General features: G+C 39.5%; 1 protein-coding gene across 5 annotated transcripts in view; it reads left to right on the plus strand.

Moving 5' to 3' along the window:
- TENM1 (teneurin transmembrane protein 1) overlaps positions 1 to 19,060 on the plus strand; it is a 327,538-nt gene that overhangs the window by 22,980 nt on the left and 285,498 nt on the right. For all 5 annotated transcript variants that reach the window (XM_087940951.1, XM_087940953.1, XM_087940950.1 and 2 more), the window contains one exon: positions 527 to 800. In XM_087940951.1, coding sequence (XP_087797077.1) covers positions 584 to 800 — 217 coding nt within the window. In that variant the 5' untranslated portion in view covers positions 527 to 583. The remainder of the gene's footprint in view (positions 1 to 526; positions 801 to 19,060) is intronic.

Here is a 19,060-nt window from a genome sequence, read left to right on the forward strand (position 1 = left end):
GCATAGGTTTGAATAAATCATCCATGCTGAAACTTTATGAATGGTCCTGATTCTTCGTACCTGTCAGATGCCACATAAACTACTTAGAGGACACAAACACTGCTATAGAAACTCATTTCTGGTTCCATCAAACATGGCTTATGTAGCTTAGAATGGGAAATCAAAGCGGTCCATTACTGTTTTGATATAACATTAATTCATTTTAGTCATTTTTTTAGTGGAGGAAGTTTTACTGCTTTTGTTTCTTTTCTAATAATTTTAAAAGCTACATTATTTCTACACCCTATTATTTTCTTGTATTTTCTTTAGCTGAATTGACAAGACAAATAACATATCATTAGAAAAATCATGGAAACTACACCATTGGTTCTGCCAAGTTTGGGATGGGATAGTTGCAGGGTGCCTGTGATTTTGATTTTTTATTGGGAAAGTGTAATTTCCTGGTTATGATATATTCTGTATATGCTTTCTGTATATCAAAATTGAATTTAAATAAATAAAAACAGCTTGTTTTTGTCTCTTCCAGGTGTATAACTTTTAAGAAGCCTCCCTCTGTTGTTTTCATGAACTTGCTGGATCAAAAATGGAGCAAATGGACTGTAAACCTTACCAGCCCCTATCCAAAGCAAAGCATGAAATGGATCTAGCTTATACAAGCTCATCAGATGAAAGTGAAGATGGGAGGAAAGCAAGACAGTCCTACGAGTCGAGAGAAACCCTCAATGAATTTGGACAAGATCTCAGACTCAATTACAACAGCCATAACCGAACAGGAAAAGGAGTTGATGAATCCACTCAAGGTACGTTGAACCGTTTGTTGTGACAAATATCATGTCCACGTTAACCTCAGTAGCTTTTCTTCCTGTACAATAGTACCTCGGTACTCATGGTTAATTGGTTCCACAAGATACGATGAGTACCAAAAATGATGAATACCAAACAAATATTTCCCATAAGAAATATAGTAACGAGTCACAAGGCAGCCAGCATCGACAAGTTCTTGTGTTGTCTATGTGTTGAATACTAAACAAACAATGAGTCCCCATCATCTTTTAATGACCCCATAATCCCTTGCTGGGTGGAGTCTGGGCAACTGAATAGAGCTGAGTGTTTACTGGCCAGATGCCTTTCCTGTCACCATTGCGGAGTTATATTCAAGCAAATGTATTCTCATCGTGCCCAGAAATAGAAATATCTGCCTCTACCTATGATTGAACTCACAGCTTTCTGATTTGAGATTAGAGCAACTCCTCTAGGCCACCACACCACTCTAAACAATGAGTACTGGGACAAAATTTTCACATCAAAATGCATTGAGTATCACATTCGATGAGTTTCAAAACTCAGTGAGTACCAAGGTACCACTATATTTTACACGACCACCTATGGAAATAGCTTTCTGTTCCAAATCGTATTGTGCACCTGATTCAATTTTATGCTAAAAGTTGCCAGCCTCTAGGACTACATTTATATGTAAGGATGCTGTTACACACACACACACACACACACCGTTACACCCTCTAGTCCAAATGCATTTGCAACTCAAGGCTTTATTGGGAAGCATGGACATCTACCTAGAAAAATGGAAATGGAAGCTGGGGTGGCAAAGTTGAAGCTCAGAGCTCAAGAAGCTGGCAGGGATCAGCTTTAGTAGTTCCACTTCTGACAAACTTCATAGAATAGAATAGAATAGAATAGAATAGAATAGAATAGAATTTTCATTGATACTTTGAATATAAACTAATTGGCATACATTAAAATGAAATTTCATTGCATATAGCTCTCAAAAGGTCACCACCTCCAGTATGCAGTACATAACCATGACTAAATAAATAAATACAAAATCATGCATATATCCGTATATATGACACAGAGTAACAGCGCAGTCTAGTTGGGATGTATACATGTACATGGGGAGAAAAATGAATCTTGTGAGTTTACCAGACAGATGGCCTAGGGAACAAAGCTGTTGCAGAATATGGTAGTCCTGCTAGAAATACTTTGAAACCTCCTCCCAGAGGGGAGCAACAGAAGCAGACTGTAAAGTGGGTGTGCACGGTCTCTAACGATGCTTTGAGCTCTAAGCATATAGCGCTTATAAGCAGAATCCTGAATAAAGGGAAGTGAACTTCCTATAATCATCTCGGCTGCCCTTAACACTCTTTGTATGGACTTTCTGTCTGAGGCACCACTGATATGCTTTTGGCATGATATTTTTTCCACTAGAAGAAAGTGCAAAAAATTTGTTTGATCTACACCCTCTACTTGAAAGAGATTTTTGTATCTCATCTTCCGTTTTAAGAAAACATTGAAATGTGTTTCTAAAAAGAGGGTTGGTTTTTTTTTTTCCTTCTAGCTGATTTATATCACATTTGTTTGTCGGCACGTTTAAAAAAATTGACACTGAATGCAGAATAGATTTATTGGGAGACCATTATTTAAGTTAACATTCTATACAAGTGTTACAGGAAATCAAATACTGTTTTTTTGTTTTTTTCTGGAGTGCTCAATGCACGATAAATTGCAGCTCTGCAGAAGCTTTTGTTAAATCCTATCACTACGAAGGAAACTAAGATTGAATGAATACAAATAAACGGGAGGAGGGATTTTTCCTTTAAAAAGTAAAAAAAAATCCCTAGATGATTTACAAGTAGCATTTAAAACTAGCCAAGCTAAATGTGTATACAATTATAGATGTCAATTAAAACATTAAAATAGTACCCTTGAACCACCAATCAAGCATTTAATAAAAGAGGACCACAATGTGTGTGTGTGTGTGTGTGTATGTAAAGTTGGCTTGAAACTCAACATTAAGAAAACTAATTTCATGACATCCAGTCCTCCCAATTCCTATAGATGGGGAAGAAATGGAGGTAGTGACAAATTTTATTTGCCTGGACTCCAAGATCACCGCAGATGGGGACTACAGCCAAGAAATTAAAAGACACTTGCTCCTGGGGAAGAAAGCTATGGCAAATCTAGACAGCATACTAAAAAGCAGAGACATCATCCTGCCAACAAAAGTGTGTATAGTGAAGGCTATGGTTTTCCCAGTTGCAATGTATGGCTGTGAAAGTTGGACCATAAGAAAGGCTGAGCGCCAAAGAATTGAGGCCTTTGAACTCTGGTGCTAGAGAAGATGCCTGCGAGTCTCTTGGGCTGCAAGGCCATCCAACCAGTCAGTCTTAGAAGAGATCAACCCTGACTGCTCTTTAGAAGGCCAGATCCTGAAGATGAAACTCAAAGACTTTGGCCACCACATGAGAAGGAAGGACTCATTGGAGAAGAGCCGAATGCTGGGAAAGATTGAGGGCCATAGAAGAAGAAGAAGGGGACGGCAGAGAAGGAGGTGGCTGGATGGAATCACTGAAGCAGTCGGCGTGAGCTTAAATGGTTTCCAAAGGATGGTAGAGGATAGGAAGGCCTGGAGGAACGTTGTCCATGGGGTTGTGATGGGTTGGACATAACAACAACAATGTATGTATGTATGTATGTATGTATGCATGTATGTATAAAAAAACAGTCTTAACCCAAAGGATTTAAGTTCTTTCTGATTTCTTTCCTTTTTATCCTACCCAGAGTCCAAGGTTGAAGCATAGTTGGGATTTATATTATCATGACCTGGAATGCTGGAATGGGGTATTTGCAACCCAAACTGTAACTAGTTACTTATGGGGGAAAGAAATGGAGATGAGTACCACCCATTAAAATCGGCTATGACTGTTTTTCTTTCCTTTTTACAACTTTGTAATCCTTGATTCAGGGTACAGTTGGTTGGGGTGACTGGGTAGAGTTGAGCATTTACTGGCCAGATGCCCTTCCTGATGCCTATGCGGAGTTCACAGCAGATATTTTTCTTTTTGTGCCCTGAAAGAGAAACATCTACCACTATCTAGGATTGAACTCTCAACCTTCTAAATGGGAGGTGACCATCTTCACCTCCACAGGTCTAAGCAGAATAAAAACCACAGGGACTCCATTACTGTTTTTTTTTTACATGAACTATACCAAATTGGATAAGATTAAACTTTTCCCCTCTCTCATCTTGTTGTGACAATTTAAAGATAATTTCTGATACAGGACATTGTTGAGATGTTTTGGACCCTTTGTTGAAATCTTCCCTTCAATTCTGTTCTTTTATGTTAAAGGTATAGGTAAAGGTTCCTCTCGCACATACGCGCTAGTCATTTCTAGCTCTAGGGGGCAGTGCTCATCTCTGTTACAAAGCCGAAGAGCCAGCGCTGTCCGAAGACGTCTCCATGGTCATGTGGCTGGCATGACTAAATGCCGAAGGCACACGGAACGCAGTTACCTTCCCACCAAAGTGGCCCCTATTTTTCTACTTGCATTTTTACATGCTTTCGAATTGCTAGGTTGGCAGAAGCTGGGACAAGTAACGGGAGCTCACCCTGTTACGTGGCACTAGGGATTCGAACCACCGAACTACCAACCTTTCTGATCGACAAGCTCAGTGTCTTAGCCACTGAGCCACCGCATCCCTGTTATTTTATGTTCCTGGTGTCCAAAAGATCAAAGTATCTAATAACTACAGTAATTCTGGTTTCTAGAGAAAGAACACTGCGGTTATGATGTGACTGTTGTTCTTAATGGCCCCCACTCCGATTACAGAGTGAATGTGAGTTTTATGGGTTTTAACCGTGTATGTGAGTTTAAATTCAGCCTTATGACTGAGGAAGGGAATTAGGACATGGTAAAACTGCAGCCAAATAGCAACTTTGGAAAAAACTCATTTTTGTTGATTTACTGAACAATGCAGTAACCTATACAATGCAGTAAGCTTTTCTCATCAGATTTGCATATTCAATTATCTTGCAGTTTTTGAAGCCCACTCAAATCTGGGAGCTCTGGGAGGCATGTGATAGAACAGAAAAGAGAAGGAAGTCAGTTGGAAACAGTATATAAAAACAAGCATTCCTTGTATGTAAATGGGAGCCATAGAACAATTTTTAATAAGGTTAAGAGGATTTCAAAGTTGTGGATAACTTTCCTTTTTTTCATATCGTATTATGGAAACCAGTTAAAGGAAGAAATACTGATTTGGGGTGTTTTTTTCCTCTTCAGTGAAGTGTTAATTTGATATCTTGAGTTGAGATACTGATCTAGCATTAATGAATGAATGAATAACCAAATAATTTAGAGCAGGCTGTAGAGGGAATAGATTTTGATATTATCAAATAATTATACACTGGAAGCATGTTATCCTGATGAAATTAATTTCATAATCTGACTTTTTTGTATTAGAGCACCAATGAATAGGAAAATTCTTGAGTAAGTGCAGTTGTGAATTGGCACTTTAAACAAAAGAAGAATAAATTAATGTGTATTTCAGTACATTGCTAAATTGAATAGTGGATAAGTAGCACTGTATAAAAACAACAAACAACAACAGCTGGGTAGTTTACTAATCAAGCTAATGAATACAGTGTTTGGAGGAATAAATAGAAGGCTGGTTGGTATTTGTTTGTGTGTGAATGAGTGAGCAAGAGAAAAAGAAAGAAAGAGGAGAGGAGAGGACGTACCTATTGATACATTGCTAAAATGTAAATGGGTTATCTGTAAAATTCACCAGGATTTAAGAATGGCTGGTTCAGATAGCTAGGTCATTAATACAAAGGGAGCAGAGGAAAGAATGCTTAATTGTACATCGCACACATGGATGATTATTCCCTCTCTTGGATTTGTGCATTTATCCAGAACTATGCAGCATGAAGTAATTCTGGACCCAAATCATAAGATTTATTGGAACAGGATGGATGGTCCAGAACTGCCTTCTAAAAGAAAGAAAATAAGATGGAGAACTCACACTCTTCTAAGAGGCCATAGCAGAACAGCCCCCAGATAGCAATTGTAACACTCAAAAACTCTCTCACACACATATACAAACATTTAAATCACACTGGATAACCAAATCCCATCCTCACCAGATGTTGTGTGCGTGTCTCCAACCATTCAGGGATTGCCACTTCTATTTGATAATTCTCTCCAAATTAGTAATAGAATGGTATGGGAAAAAGAGCTTTGTAGCATTTAGCTCCAAGTTCCTTCCTCCCCTCTCTTCAGCTGAGTCTTTCACCCAGAAAAAGCTTAAAATCTACACACACACACACACACACACACACACAACATCAGCCATAGAAAGAAACCTTCCAGACAGGTTGCGTTATCAGGAGAAGATCTGTTGTGTGTGCTACAGAGAGAGAAAAGACAATTCAATGGAACAAGCCAAAGTATCCTGAACCAAGTATCCTGAACCAAGCTAGCTCAGACAATTCAATGGAACAAGCCAAAGTATCCTGAACCAAGTATCCTGAACCAAGCTAGCTCAGTGAGGACATTGGAACTAGAGTCAGAAGTTAGAGGGAGGATGAAGGCATCAAAAAAGCAGAAGCTCAGACAAGAAAACCAACCTAGAACTAAGGAGAAATGCCCTGGCAGCAAGAACCATTAACCAATGGAACGGCCTGCCTTCACAAGTTGTGGGTGTTCCATCGCTGGAGGTGTTTAAGAAGGTAGTGGACAGCTATTTGTCTGAAATGATGTAGGGTCTCCTGCTTGAGCAGGGATTGGACTAGATGACCTCTCCCAGGAACAGCCTTTGGCTGCAGAGAATCAAGTCCAAAACATTGTCAACAAAAACTGTAACTATAAGTCCAATCAAGGCAAAAGGAGGTAATTAGTCTGGCAGGGCAGGAGCAAAAATTCCAGATGTGATGGCAAAACTCAACATGGTTGGAAAGAGGCCAGGAACACAGATAAGCAAACTCAACACAAGATAAACTCACGTTTGCTCCTAGCAGCTGCCTCATGTAGCCCGCATTTCTTTTAAACTCTCTTCCCAGCTGTGGCTAATGAAGGGAATCAGGGCCCTTTCCTCCCCCGTAAGCCACACAACTCATGTTGCTCCCTTCTCTGTTCCTCCTTGTGTGACCTAGGATGAAGAAGGGGTGGGCCTGAGTCTTCCTCTGAATTTCCTCTCCCTTGTTCTGCCTCTTCCCTGCTCTGACCAACCGGACTTTGCTCTTCCCCACTTTCCTCCACAGCCAACGGAGCCACACTCCCACTCCCTGTCAGCTGTTTGTCTTACTCCTCCGATTCAGACTCCGACAGGGGCATGACGAACATGGGTCAGTTGCTAAGCATCTGAATTTTGATCACATCCCTATGAGGATGCTGCCATAGTCATAAATACTAAAAATGGTCAGAAATCCCATTTTTCAGTGCTGTTGGAAGTTTAGTCACTAAATGAAGTGTTGTGAGTCGACGATTCCCTGTATATCGCTAGTGGAAGTTGAGAGAAGGAGTAAGAAACCCACAAAGGCCTATAAGAGCAAGGTACATTATGTATAGAAATAAGATACAGAAAGCTTCAGAAAAAGAGAGAATATATCCCCACTCACAGATACATCCAAAGTTATACAGATGATTGATGTGTAAGTAAGAATCATGCATATTTATAGAAAAACACCTGTGTTCCCATCCTCCCCCCTTGAAAACAAATCTTTATTTTTGTACAATAAATCATCCCCTTCAACAAAGGGAGAGAGAGAGAAAAAATCCTTGCTTTCTTGCCTGTCTGCTTTTGCAAAAAGAACCCATCGCAAGCAGGAAGTTAAATGATTGTGACAAGGCAGGAAAATGTAGTCTCCACTTAGTGACCCCCCTCGCTTTCTCCACATCCTTTCAAATTCAAATTCAGAATAGAGCTCGAAGGGACCTTGGAGGTCTTCTAGTCCAACCCCCTGCTCTGAAGCAAGAGATCACATACCATTTCAGACAAGTAGCTATCCAGTCTCTTCTTCAAAACCTCCAGTGATGTAGCACCCACAGTTTCTGAAGGCCAGCTATTCCACTGGTTAATTATTCTCACCGTCAGGGAGTTTCTTCTTAATCCCAGATTGTTTCTCTCCTTGATTAGTTTCCACCCATTGCTTCTTGTCCTGCCTTCAGGTGCTTTGGAGAATAGCTTGACTCCCTCTTCTTTGTGGCAACCCCTCAAATATTGGAAGACTGTTATCATGTCACCCCTAGTCCTTCTTTTCATCAAACTAGACATACCCAATTCATGCAACTGCCATATGTTTTTTTTAAACATTTTATTGAATAAATTATTTCAAAACATTGGACACAATGAAATCATTTTGACATATCTTCTTGTCTTACATCTTAGAATATATAATATATATCTTATATACATTTATACATATTGTATCTTTATACGTTTAATTTTCCTTCATTACATCATCCACCATCATCAGTTATAGCTTAATCACATAATCTCGGATATCCCTTCTACAGATCCTATTCCTCTTTTTTTATTTTGAGTCCTTCCTTTCTGTTCCCACCAATGATAAAATTTGTTCCAACTCTTGTAATATTCTGACTCATCCTTGTTTTTCATTTAGAGTCAGTCTGTCCATTTCAGCACACGTCAAAATCCTGTTTATCACCTCATCCTTATTAGGAACTTCTCTATCTTCCATTTCTGGGCAAACATTCTTGCCACCGTAATAACGTGAATTATTAAATAATTCACTGCTATGTTTCCCTGTCATAATTCCCAATAAAAAGAATTCTGATTTATAGTCTATTTTTAGTCCCGTCGTCTTCTCTATCCATGTCCAGATCCTATGGCAGAATCCCTGTGCTTTTTTACAGGACCACCATGTATGGTAATATGTACACTGTTCTTACGTACATTTCCAGCAATTTGGTGACTGATTTTTATACATTTATACATTGCCGCCAATAAAACATCTTATACAGGTTCTCCTTCTACGATGTGGCTAGTGTTATGTTTTTATTCCGCTCCCATAATGTTGCCATTTGTCCAGGTCTATGTTATGCCCAAAGCCTTTGGCCCATACCACCATCGTTCCTTTACCTCTTCCATTTTGTATTCCAATTAAAAATTATAAATTTTCCTTGTTAAGTTTATCTTCTGACCCCAAAAGAATTCTATCTAATGCCATTTCATTCTTCATATGTTTTAGTCTCCAGGCCTTTAATTATCTCAGTTGCTCTTCTGTACACTATTCTCTGCACTTCAGATTAGTTAATAGAAATTATGCCCGTGATGGTGAATCTATGTCATGTGTGCCACAGGTGGCATGCAGAGCCATTTATGCTGGCACGCAAGCTGCAGGTAAACTTACCTCACTGCACATGCACATGCCTCACAGCTGATTTTTGGTGGGTTTGAGGCCTTTTTCGGCCTCTCAAAGGCTTGAGGAAGGTTTCTGCAGGCTTTGCATGCTGAAAAGTAGCCCTGTTTCATCACTTCCTGTTTTTCCACATGGAGATGCGCGCATTGTCTTCTGGGTGCTGCACGTGAGTGGGAGTGTGCAAGCGCATGCACAATTTTTGGCACAGGAGCCCCAAAAGGTTAGCCACCACTTAACTATGCACTCATTTTCTAGGTAGTTTTAGCAAAATGCTTCCCAACCTAACCTCTCTAACTTCTCATCTTTATTTCAAAGTCCTTCAAAGACTGTATTTGAAATCTCCTCTTGGATCATTGGCATTCTTAGAATGGAAGCAGGCACCCGGCTCTTCTGGTCTTCAGTGGCCTTTAAGGAGCAAGCAAGTCAAGTCCTTCCTAACTACTCAGGGTGGTGCTGTAATGTTCTAAATTGAATGGCCAAGCCACTCTGGGCTCCGTTCCAGGCAGTGGCGAGAATCAATAAGAAATGGCATCATTATTTTGATCTTAATAACACTTGAGTGTCTTGTACAATTCAGTTATACTTTGAAAACCATCAGATGTGGAAGCAGAACTGACTTTTCTGAGTAAAGCAGTCCTTATTTAAAAGGTGGCAGGGAGGAAGGGAAGACCGTGAATCAATGCAAGAACAGATTTAGCGAAAGAGATTGGCAAGCTAGAAGCTACGCACAAAATGGACAGGTAATGTGCCGCATTACGATTACTGAAGATAACGGGAAATAAATTAAACCTGAAAGATATATACCAGACAAAAAATTGGGGGCGGGTGTGTGTGTAGGATTAATGGAAAAGACATGGAGGGTGGAAATTCTCTAAGATGGTTAGATGGCTTGCAAGTTAAGTAGGAGGCATGTATTATTTCCTAATGCAAAGGATTTAAAAAGTGACAGAAGAAATGAGCAAGAATTCCTGAATTTTTAAAGAGGCAACTTGATGTTGATGTTCACTGTTTCTGACTAAGCCTGAATACTCCTAAATTAACCCATTAGTCAAAAGAGATTGGTCTGATATATATCTGGGTGGGGTTGAAAAGAAGATAAAAGAAACCTTATAAAGAATCTTACCTTCATATATTTTTTTTAAAAAGGTTAGGTTTTTCATTTGGCATAGGTTTATTTTTAAATGCAAGCCAACATTTATAAGGCTTTTAATCTGTAAAGAGAACAAAATGTTAGGTAAATACTGATTCTAATTGACCCAAAGCTTAATTAAATACAAATTAGAAAATATTACCCGCAGCTGTTTTATCTCTGAAATAACCATGAAATATTTCCACTCCTATGAAGCAGGAACCATTTCTACAAGGAAACATTTTGATTAGAGATGAAGAACAACTAAAATGATTAATAAGGAATGAGGATCCCAGAACTGTATCTGGTTAATAACTAAATAAAAACCAATCAAAATGATACAAAAGACGGGTTCAGGTTTCCAAATTCTTCCAAATTCTTTTTATCAAGAAAAAGATTATAAAATGAAAAGGCTTGAGTAAAAACAAAAATCATTCCAGAAATAAGACTAGATATAATTCTGCTGTTTGGGTTTAGCTCTAAGGATGCCTTTGCATTTTGCAGCTGTAGCTCAGGCACTTGGTGTTGTAGAATGGCCTCCTTTCTTCATACTGTTGTCCTTTCCCTCCTTCATAAGGCCCTCATTAGCAGCTGATCTATAGGTCACTGCCACCACAGTTCATTTAATTCATTCAATGTTATCTTTTTATCTTTCGGTTATCTATTTCGATTATCAACTACTGCAGGTAGTAGAGTCCTGAGTCAGGCAAGATGTTGTCTATATGTGTGAAATAATAACAACAAAAATCATCTTAGAAGAATAGCAACAGCACTTAGAGTTATATACTGCTCCATAATGCTTTTACAGCCCTCTCTAAGCAGTTTACAGAGTTAGCCTATTGCCCCCAACAATCTGGGTCCTCATTTTACTGAAGGATGGAAGATTGAGTCAACCTTAAGCCAGTCATGATTGAACTTCTGGCTGTGGGCAGAGTTAGCCTGCAATACTGCATTCTAACCACCACACCATCATGGCTCCTAATGCAATATCTAATCAGTTACAGCATAGCACTTAGATTTATATAGTGCTTCACAGTACTTTTACAGCCCTCTTTAAGCAGTTTACAGAGTCAGCATATTGCCCCCACAATCTGGGTTCTCATTTTACCAACCTCAAAAAGATGGAAGGCTGAGTCAACCTTGAGCCAGACAAGAATCAAACTTCTGGCAGTAGTAGTGAGTTAGCCTGCAATACTGCATTGTAACCACTGTGCTACCACACGTCTAAGAATCACCGGGTGTCATTCTTGGGTTTGGGGTCTGACAGAGTTATATTTAATTTATCTGAAGTCATATTAATTTGCACTTAGTTCATCTTAACTCTGCCACTTCTTCTCACCCACTCCCCGTTTATTTAATCACATTCCCCCTTCTATCATATGATAAGCTACAGTCTCTCAGTAACTTTTGCAAAGTATGAAGGGGCATTTCCAAGTGCACGTTGAGGACTTTGCAATAGCTAGTGACCTTACAATGTGCTTCTCTATTAAGAGAAAATGATGGCAAGGCTGTGTTTATTGGAAAACATCATTAGGTTCTGTCTAATGGTGCCAGAATAGATTTCACATAAAGATGCATCATGCCTTCTTTCCTTCTTTTGTGCTATGTTACTTAGGGTAACAAAATGTTCTTATTTACAGATGAATTTCCAGGAAACTTTAATTCTTATGTCACTTTGAAAACTTTTCATTGCTCAGTTGTACTGGGAAAATAGGATATATATATTTTCTTTTGCAAATTAGTCAACCATTTTGAGGTTTTCACTGAGATTTTCTGCTATAGAACAGTTTTTTTATTCGTTCCTTGTATTTCAGATGTATTTACTGAATTTATTTCTAGCTGCAAATTTATTCTTTAACACGAGAAAGAGATGATGAAATTTCTTTTCAGAAAAACAAATCCAGGAGAAACATCATGTTCTGCATGCAACATTAATTATGGGACAACTAGACATCTAATACGCAAGTTGGAAAAAAATAAAATAGAAGGGGTCCTTGGTGCACACAGACATCATATATAACATATATAGACTATGCAAAAGAGACAATCAACAGCCAAAAAGAGAACAAAAAATTCCAAGCCCCTTTTCACCAGCGATCAGCACCCAGATCAGCATAGATTAACTTCAAGGAAGGATACTGCAAAATCTCCATTTCTACCCCACTCCAGGGGAAGGATACTTCAAAATCCCATTCCCTCCCCAGCCCACTAACCTGCTTTCCAGCTCCGTTCTCCTGTGCAGGGCAACCAAAGGAGACCCAGCCAATCAGCTGGGACTTGGGAGGCAGAGGATAGATGGGGGGTGGGGCCAACCAGAGGTGGTATTTGCTGGTTCTCTGAATTACTCAAAATTTCCTTTACTGGTTCTCCAGAACTGGTCAGAACTGGGTGAATACCACCTCTGATTTGCACCCTAGTAACTCACTAGATAAGTGTAATACACACTGTGAGAAGCTTCATTAACTCATGGGTTAGAAGTTATAAATGATGCAGAATGCACAAACCAAGTTAAAAAAAATATTTCTGGATGCTGATGGTTGATTGTTAATGAATCAGTAACATTTCCAGTCATCCACCCAACCAGAATCTTGTTCTGCTATGGACATCAAAGGCCATAAAGGATTAGAAACTAAAATGGTCAGCAGGCTGTCTTCAGTGTATTATCCCTGGAATAATCTGGAAGTTTCTACTCCATTTTTTGAAATGGACAGCACCATTTTTGGATTACTTACATGGTCCTCCTTGTGGTGTCCCCTTTTCTGTGTTGCTGAATTTCTCCTGCAACCCATAAATTCTCTGCTATAGTATTTCTCTTCGGGACTTTTCATTCGTAATTTTATATTCTTATTCTCTCCTGTATTTTTCCTCTTCATCTAATTTTTATTTCTTTCATTTATTTTTAATGAATTTTAAACAATTTTTATTTTTAAAATCTCTATGGGGATAGATGCAGTATAGAAATACATAAAAGAAGTAAAGATGAAAATTAGCTGATATGAACAAAGGGGGTTATTATGCTTATTAGATTAGGGATTAAATCATTAGGAATACAAAAGGACCTTCCTTTTTTTAAAGAGAAAAACTGAGATGGATTGAGGAAGCTAAACTGACTTTATTATAAATCAAGTGGTTTGAAATATTGCATTAATATCAATTGTTTATTAAACAAACATACAGTATACAAATATTGTACATTGATTTTTATAAGCATATGTATGATAAGGAAATACTTATAACATAATGGTATCCCTTAATCTTTTAAAATCAATTATAAAGAGGAAAAAACATTATTTTTCTGAAAGTGTTTTGTTTTGTTTTGTTTTTGCTAGATTGCTACACTGGCAAACCATATTGACATTTGTGTTATATATACCGCCTGCTTAAAAAATTTCAGAGAAACTTATTGGATTCTATCAGCGGTGTATGCAAGATAAAACAAATTCAGCTGTCATTTTTTCCAGGTTCAAAAATAAGACCATTGTGAACTGGATCCAGATTGATTCAATATTACCTTTTATCTTTATAAATACTGTGAAGACGTGGTATTAAACACCACTGAAAGTTAAATGTTCTAATGAATAAAATAAATAAAATTGTAGGCAAGATAATACTAAAACTGGGGTTATTTGCAGATTGTATAAACGAGTGCCCCGTTGAAATTAATTTGTGAAGTTGGTGGCAATTTAAATTGCAGCATTTATTTAAGTGGAAATCAAGAGGGAATTTAAGTTGGATGCATCCCATAGTTTCCACAGGGTTTCCTGAGTTTATTAATACGGAAAATTCATTTATTTGTTCATTTGTTCCCAGTATTTACCCATTGTGACTCCCTATAGGTTTGCGAGAAAGTGAACCCGGACTCCATAAAAAGAATTAAGATTAATAAAACATCATCATTTAATTTTAGTGTCCCTATTAGGTAACCATATTCAAATGCCTAATGGCTCATTGGTTAAAGACACTGGGTTTGTCAGCTGGAAAGCCGACAGCCTGGGTTTGAGACCTGAGCACCATGTGACAGGATGGACCCCTGTTACCTGCTCCAGCTTCTGCTCACCTAGCAGTTCAAAAGCCTACAAATGTGAGTAGATAAATAGGCACCACTTTGGTAGGAAGCTAACCACATGACTATGGAAGTGTCTTCTGACATCATTGGCTCTTTGGCTAAGAAATGGAAATAAATACCGCCCAGACACAACTGGACCGAGCAAACCAGTTTCTTTTTTGAAAGCCTCCCGTGATGAAGCACCAACTTCTCACAGCAAGCTGTTCCATTGGTTGATGGCTCTCACCATTAGGAAGTTTCTCTTTAGTTCAAGGTTGCTCCTCTCCTTGATTCCACCCATTGTTTCTTGTCTTGCTTTTTGGAAAATAGTTTGCCCCCCACATCTTTCTAGGAGCCCCTCAAATATTGGAATATTGCTATCATGTTTTCTGCAGTCCTTCTTTTCATTAGCAGTAGCAATAGCACTTAGACTTATATACTGCTTTAGAGCCCTCTCTAAGCAGTTTACAAAGTCATCCTATTGACCCAATGATCTACATCCTCATTTTACCGACCTTGGAAGGAGGGAAGGCTGAGTCAAACTTGAGCCTGGTGAGATTCGAACTGCCAAACTGCAGGCAGCCGGCTGTCAGCAGAAGTAGCCGGCAGTACTGCATTCTCACCACTATGCCACCATGGCTCTAAACATACCTGTTAGATCAGGGGTCACCAACCTTTTGGACCTGGACCACCAAACTCATAATTTTAAATCCCGCAGACCAGAGACCCTGGGAAATCCCCCAAAAAATTTGCAGGAAAATTCCCCACCCCGTTTTTCTACCGGTCTATCATTCTTTATTTGGGATCGCAGGATACCATCTCCAGCTCTTCTCAGGGTGAGAGAGAGAGAGAGAGAGAGAGAGAGACTTTTGGCTTCATGCAAGGAAAACAGCAGAAGCAGCAGAAGTCTTTCTCTCCCCCAAACTCTGCCAGAAATGAGTCTCTGTGGACTTGTCGTGCAAGCACAGCCTCTTGGAGCTGGATACCTTGCAGGGTCCTGAAGACTCCTTTCTAGCAGAGTTTGGGGGAAAGAAAGATTTTTGCTGCTTTCTTTGCGTCTAGCCAAAAGCAGAAGAAGAAAGAACCAGAAAGAAGCAGCCTGGTGGCCAGGCCAGGTGTGTGGGGCGAGTGGGGAAAATCCCCCTCTCCGCCGTTTCCCCTCTCCCCTCACTTCCTCGTGTTGTTCACAATACAAGCGTCGCAAGCCTTGTGTTTTCGCACAGCCTGCATTAATTGCTTTGGGGGTTGCTTTGGGGGTGACATTTCCCAGCGGACCACCCAAATTTTCTCGTGGACCACCAGTGGTCCCCGGCCCACTGGTTGGTGACCACTGTATTAGATTAAACATACCCATTTCCTGTAACCGTTCTTTGTATGTTTTAAGCTCCAGTCCCTTTATCATTCTTGTTGCTTTTCTCTGCACTCTTTACAGAGTCTCAACATCTTTTTTTTAATATTGTGACCAAAACTAGATATAGTATTCCAAGTGTATTGTATTCCAAGTAAGCCAAGTCATTGGCTGCATATTGTACTGATTTTCTGTAGAACGAGTCGAAGGAAAATAGTTAAAAGTGGTTTTTTCTCTCTCTCTCCTCTTCGGGCGATAATATTAATGTCATACATTGTTCACCATACTTGACAGTATCAGAGAAGCTGGCAAAGAATGATCAGTTCTATTTGCACAAGGGAAAAAAAGATTGATGTTTTTTCTGCATCTGAGGAAAATTCAGCAGGAGTTCTGAATGTACTATTGCATTAAGCAAAAATGACACTCGAGATAATTCTGTAGTAGATTGATATAGAAAGAAAGCAAGAGAAATGGAAAATGAATGTAAACTGAAGGATTAAATGTGCATAATCTATAAATGTCTGATAGAAGATGTTTTCTAACGGTTCTATAATATGACTATTCTATATTTTCCAACAAATGGACCATGAACTGCTTGGAGCTTTCTTTTTCTTTTGATCTCTGACTTGTAAATCTAATAAGAATAAATAAGTTACAACTTAAATGTATGCATATTAGGCATGGTAACAGCAACAAAAAAGACAGTGAAGCAACAATTTGAGATTTGCTATGGAATTGAAGGCATGCAATAGATGTCAAAGCCATTCTCTTGATTCAATCCTAACAATATTCAGTCAAATGGGTTGATTAATTTTTAATTTAGCCATTTCATAGTGCAGCTTTGTTTTTATTTCTTAAGGGAAAGGATGGCATTTATTTATGCATTCATACATACATACATACATATAATTTATGTACTGCTTTTATTATTTTTATAAGCAACTCAAGGTAGCAAACATATCCAACACTCCTTCTATTTTCCCCACAACAACCCTGTCAGCAGTGGTGGGATTCAACAATTTTTACTACCGGTTCTGTGGCTGTGGCTTGGTGGGTGTGGCAGGGGAAGGATAGTTCAAAATCTCCATTCCTTCCACATTCCAGGGGAAGGATACTGTAAAATCTCCATTCCCTCCCCACTCCTTGGGGAAGGTTACAACCAGTTCTCCAAACTACTCAAAATTTCCACTATCGGTTCTCCAGAACTGGTCAGAACCTGGTGAATACCGCCTCTGCCTGTGAGGTGGGTTGAGCAAAGAGAGAGGGACTGGTCAGTTTTCATGCCAAAAGCAGGACTAGAACTCACAGTCTCCTGGTTCCTAGGGCAGCACCTTCCCCATTGTAACAAATTGGGTCTTCTCCATGTTCTCACTCAGTAAAGTACACAACAAACCAGTCATACTTAATGATTTTATATCTTATCTTCTTAGTATGTTTGCATCGATATGTATGTACATCTGTGTGTGTGTGTGTGTGTGTGTGTAAGTGAATTTAGCCCTATTTTACAACCTTTATTGCCATGGTTGTTAAGTGAATCACCCAATTGTTAAATTAGTGACCCAATGGTTAAATGAATCAATGGCTTCACCCTCGATTTTGCTTGTCAAAAGGTCACAAAAAGTGACCACTTGTGTACAGGTAGTCCTTGACACTGCAACCCTGGCACACTGCAATGGTCATAAATATGAGTCAGTTGCCAGGCATCTCCATTTTGATCACCTAGTCATGGGGATGCTGCAAAGGTTCTTGTTTTCACTTTTGGGAGTACCAAAGCAAAGTCAAGAATACCCAGAGAGGCCAATCTGAGGATCAAGATAAAGTTATCCTATTTTGAATATGCGTTTTGCACAGCGAAATGAAAATAGTTGAGAAACGGTATTCTTTAAATTTGAGGATAGGGAAAATAATTACAAAAGGGCTCCCAATTTTTGCAACTCGCAAATGCCTTGTCAAATTTGGGGGAAGGGGAAATCAACTTTCATTTTAGGATGCTTAAAGCTCTTTATTATGTAAAAATTATAATGGTTTTTAGAGAGCTCGGATCTCCCACGAGAGCCCGTTTGGGCGAACAAGAGTCATGAATGATGCAACGCGTAGTACTAGGTTGCCAGTTACTAAGCACAAAAGGCATATTTTGTGGCCTAAACGTTAATGAAAAAGGTGAAGAAAATTGAAGCAGAATGAATCGGAAATGAAAATGCTAATTGTTCAGAGACAGATAATTGACAAATAAAAATGTAATGAACTACTCAGGAAGCTTCGATAGAAATTAGTTTTAAGGTTGTTACCCGGTTGTGTTGGGCTGAGAAAGCTGGCTGTCAACAAATGAAAGAATAAGAAGAGGTGAGACACTTAAATTCTTTAGTTACCAAGAGCTCCAAGTATGAAGGCTGGAATATTAAAGCAAACAATAACAATAACTCAGAGCTGTTGCTTGAAAAATAAACTTCATGTTATCACCAAATCCTCACAGATGCGGTGGTGGTATTCAGAAGGTTCTGACCAGTTCGGAAGAACCGGTAGTGGAAACTTTGAGTAGTTCAGAGAACCAGCAAATCCCATCTCTGACTGGAGATTTTACAGTATCCTTCCTCTGCCATGCCCACCAAGCCACGCCCACAGAACCGCTAGTAAAAAAATTTGAATCCCACCACTACACAGATGCCCTTCTGCTAAAACAGGGATGTCGATCTGCCCCACGGGGTGTGTAGATCTTGCCTGTGGGCCACCCTGGAAACAGCGCAAGGCTGGCCCTCAGTGCCTCTGCCAGCGAAAACGGAGGTTGAAAGGGTTGTATGCAGCTCTCCCAGGCTCCGTTTTTGGCCACGATGACCTCCTGCAGCCCTCTGCCAGTGAAAATGGAGTGTGAGGAGGCCATCATGGCTGAAAATGGAGCTCAGGTGGCCGTGCATGGCCTCTCAAAGCTCCGTTTTTACTGGAAGAGAGCTGCAAGAGGTTGTTGCAGCTCGATGTCACTCAACGAGTGACATCGAGCTGGCCATGCCCCTGCCTTCCCAAGGTCAAACACAACCCTAATGCAGTTGTCAAATGAAATCGACTTTCACACTCCTGTGTTAAAACATCATGAGTGGCAGGGTGTGGGGAGAAAGCCTTCTCTGCTGTTGCCCCTTCAGTATGGAATATTCTTCCCCCAGAAAAGAGGCAAGTACCCCACTCTCCTGGCCTTCTGTAAAGGGGTCAAAATATGGCTCTGTGGCCTAGTGTGGAACTCAATGGATAATGCTCTCTTAAAACAGAACACAGAGAAGGAAGAGACCTTGGAGGTCTTCTAGTCCAACCCCCTGCTCAAGTGGGAAGACCCTATACCAAGGGTCTTCAAACTTGAAAGCTTTAAG

The sequence above is a fragment of the Pseudonaja textilis genome, chromosome 12, assembly GCF_049901715.1.
Source record: "Pseudonaja textilis isolate UNSWEBS1 chromosome 12, rPseTex1.2, whole genome shotgun sequence".
Lineage (NCBI taxonomy): Eukaryota > Metazoa > Chordata > Lepidosauria > Squamata > Elapidae > Pseudonaja > Pseudonaja textilis.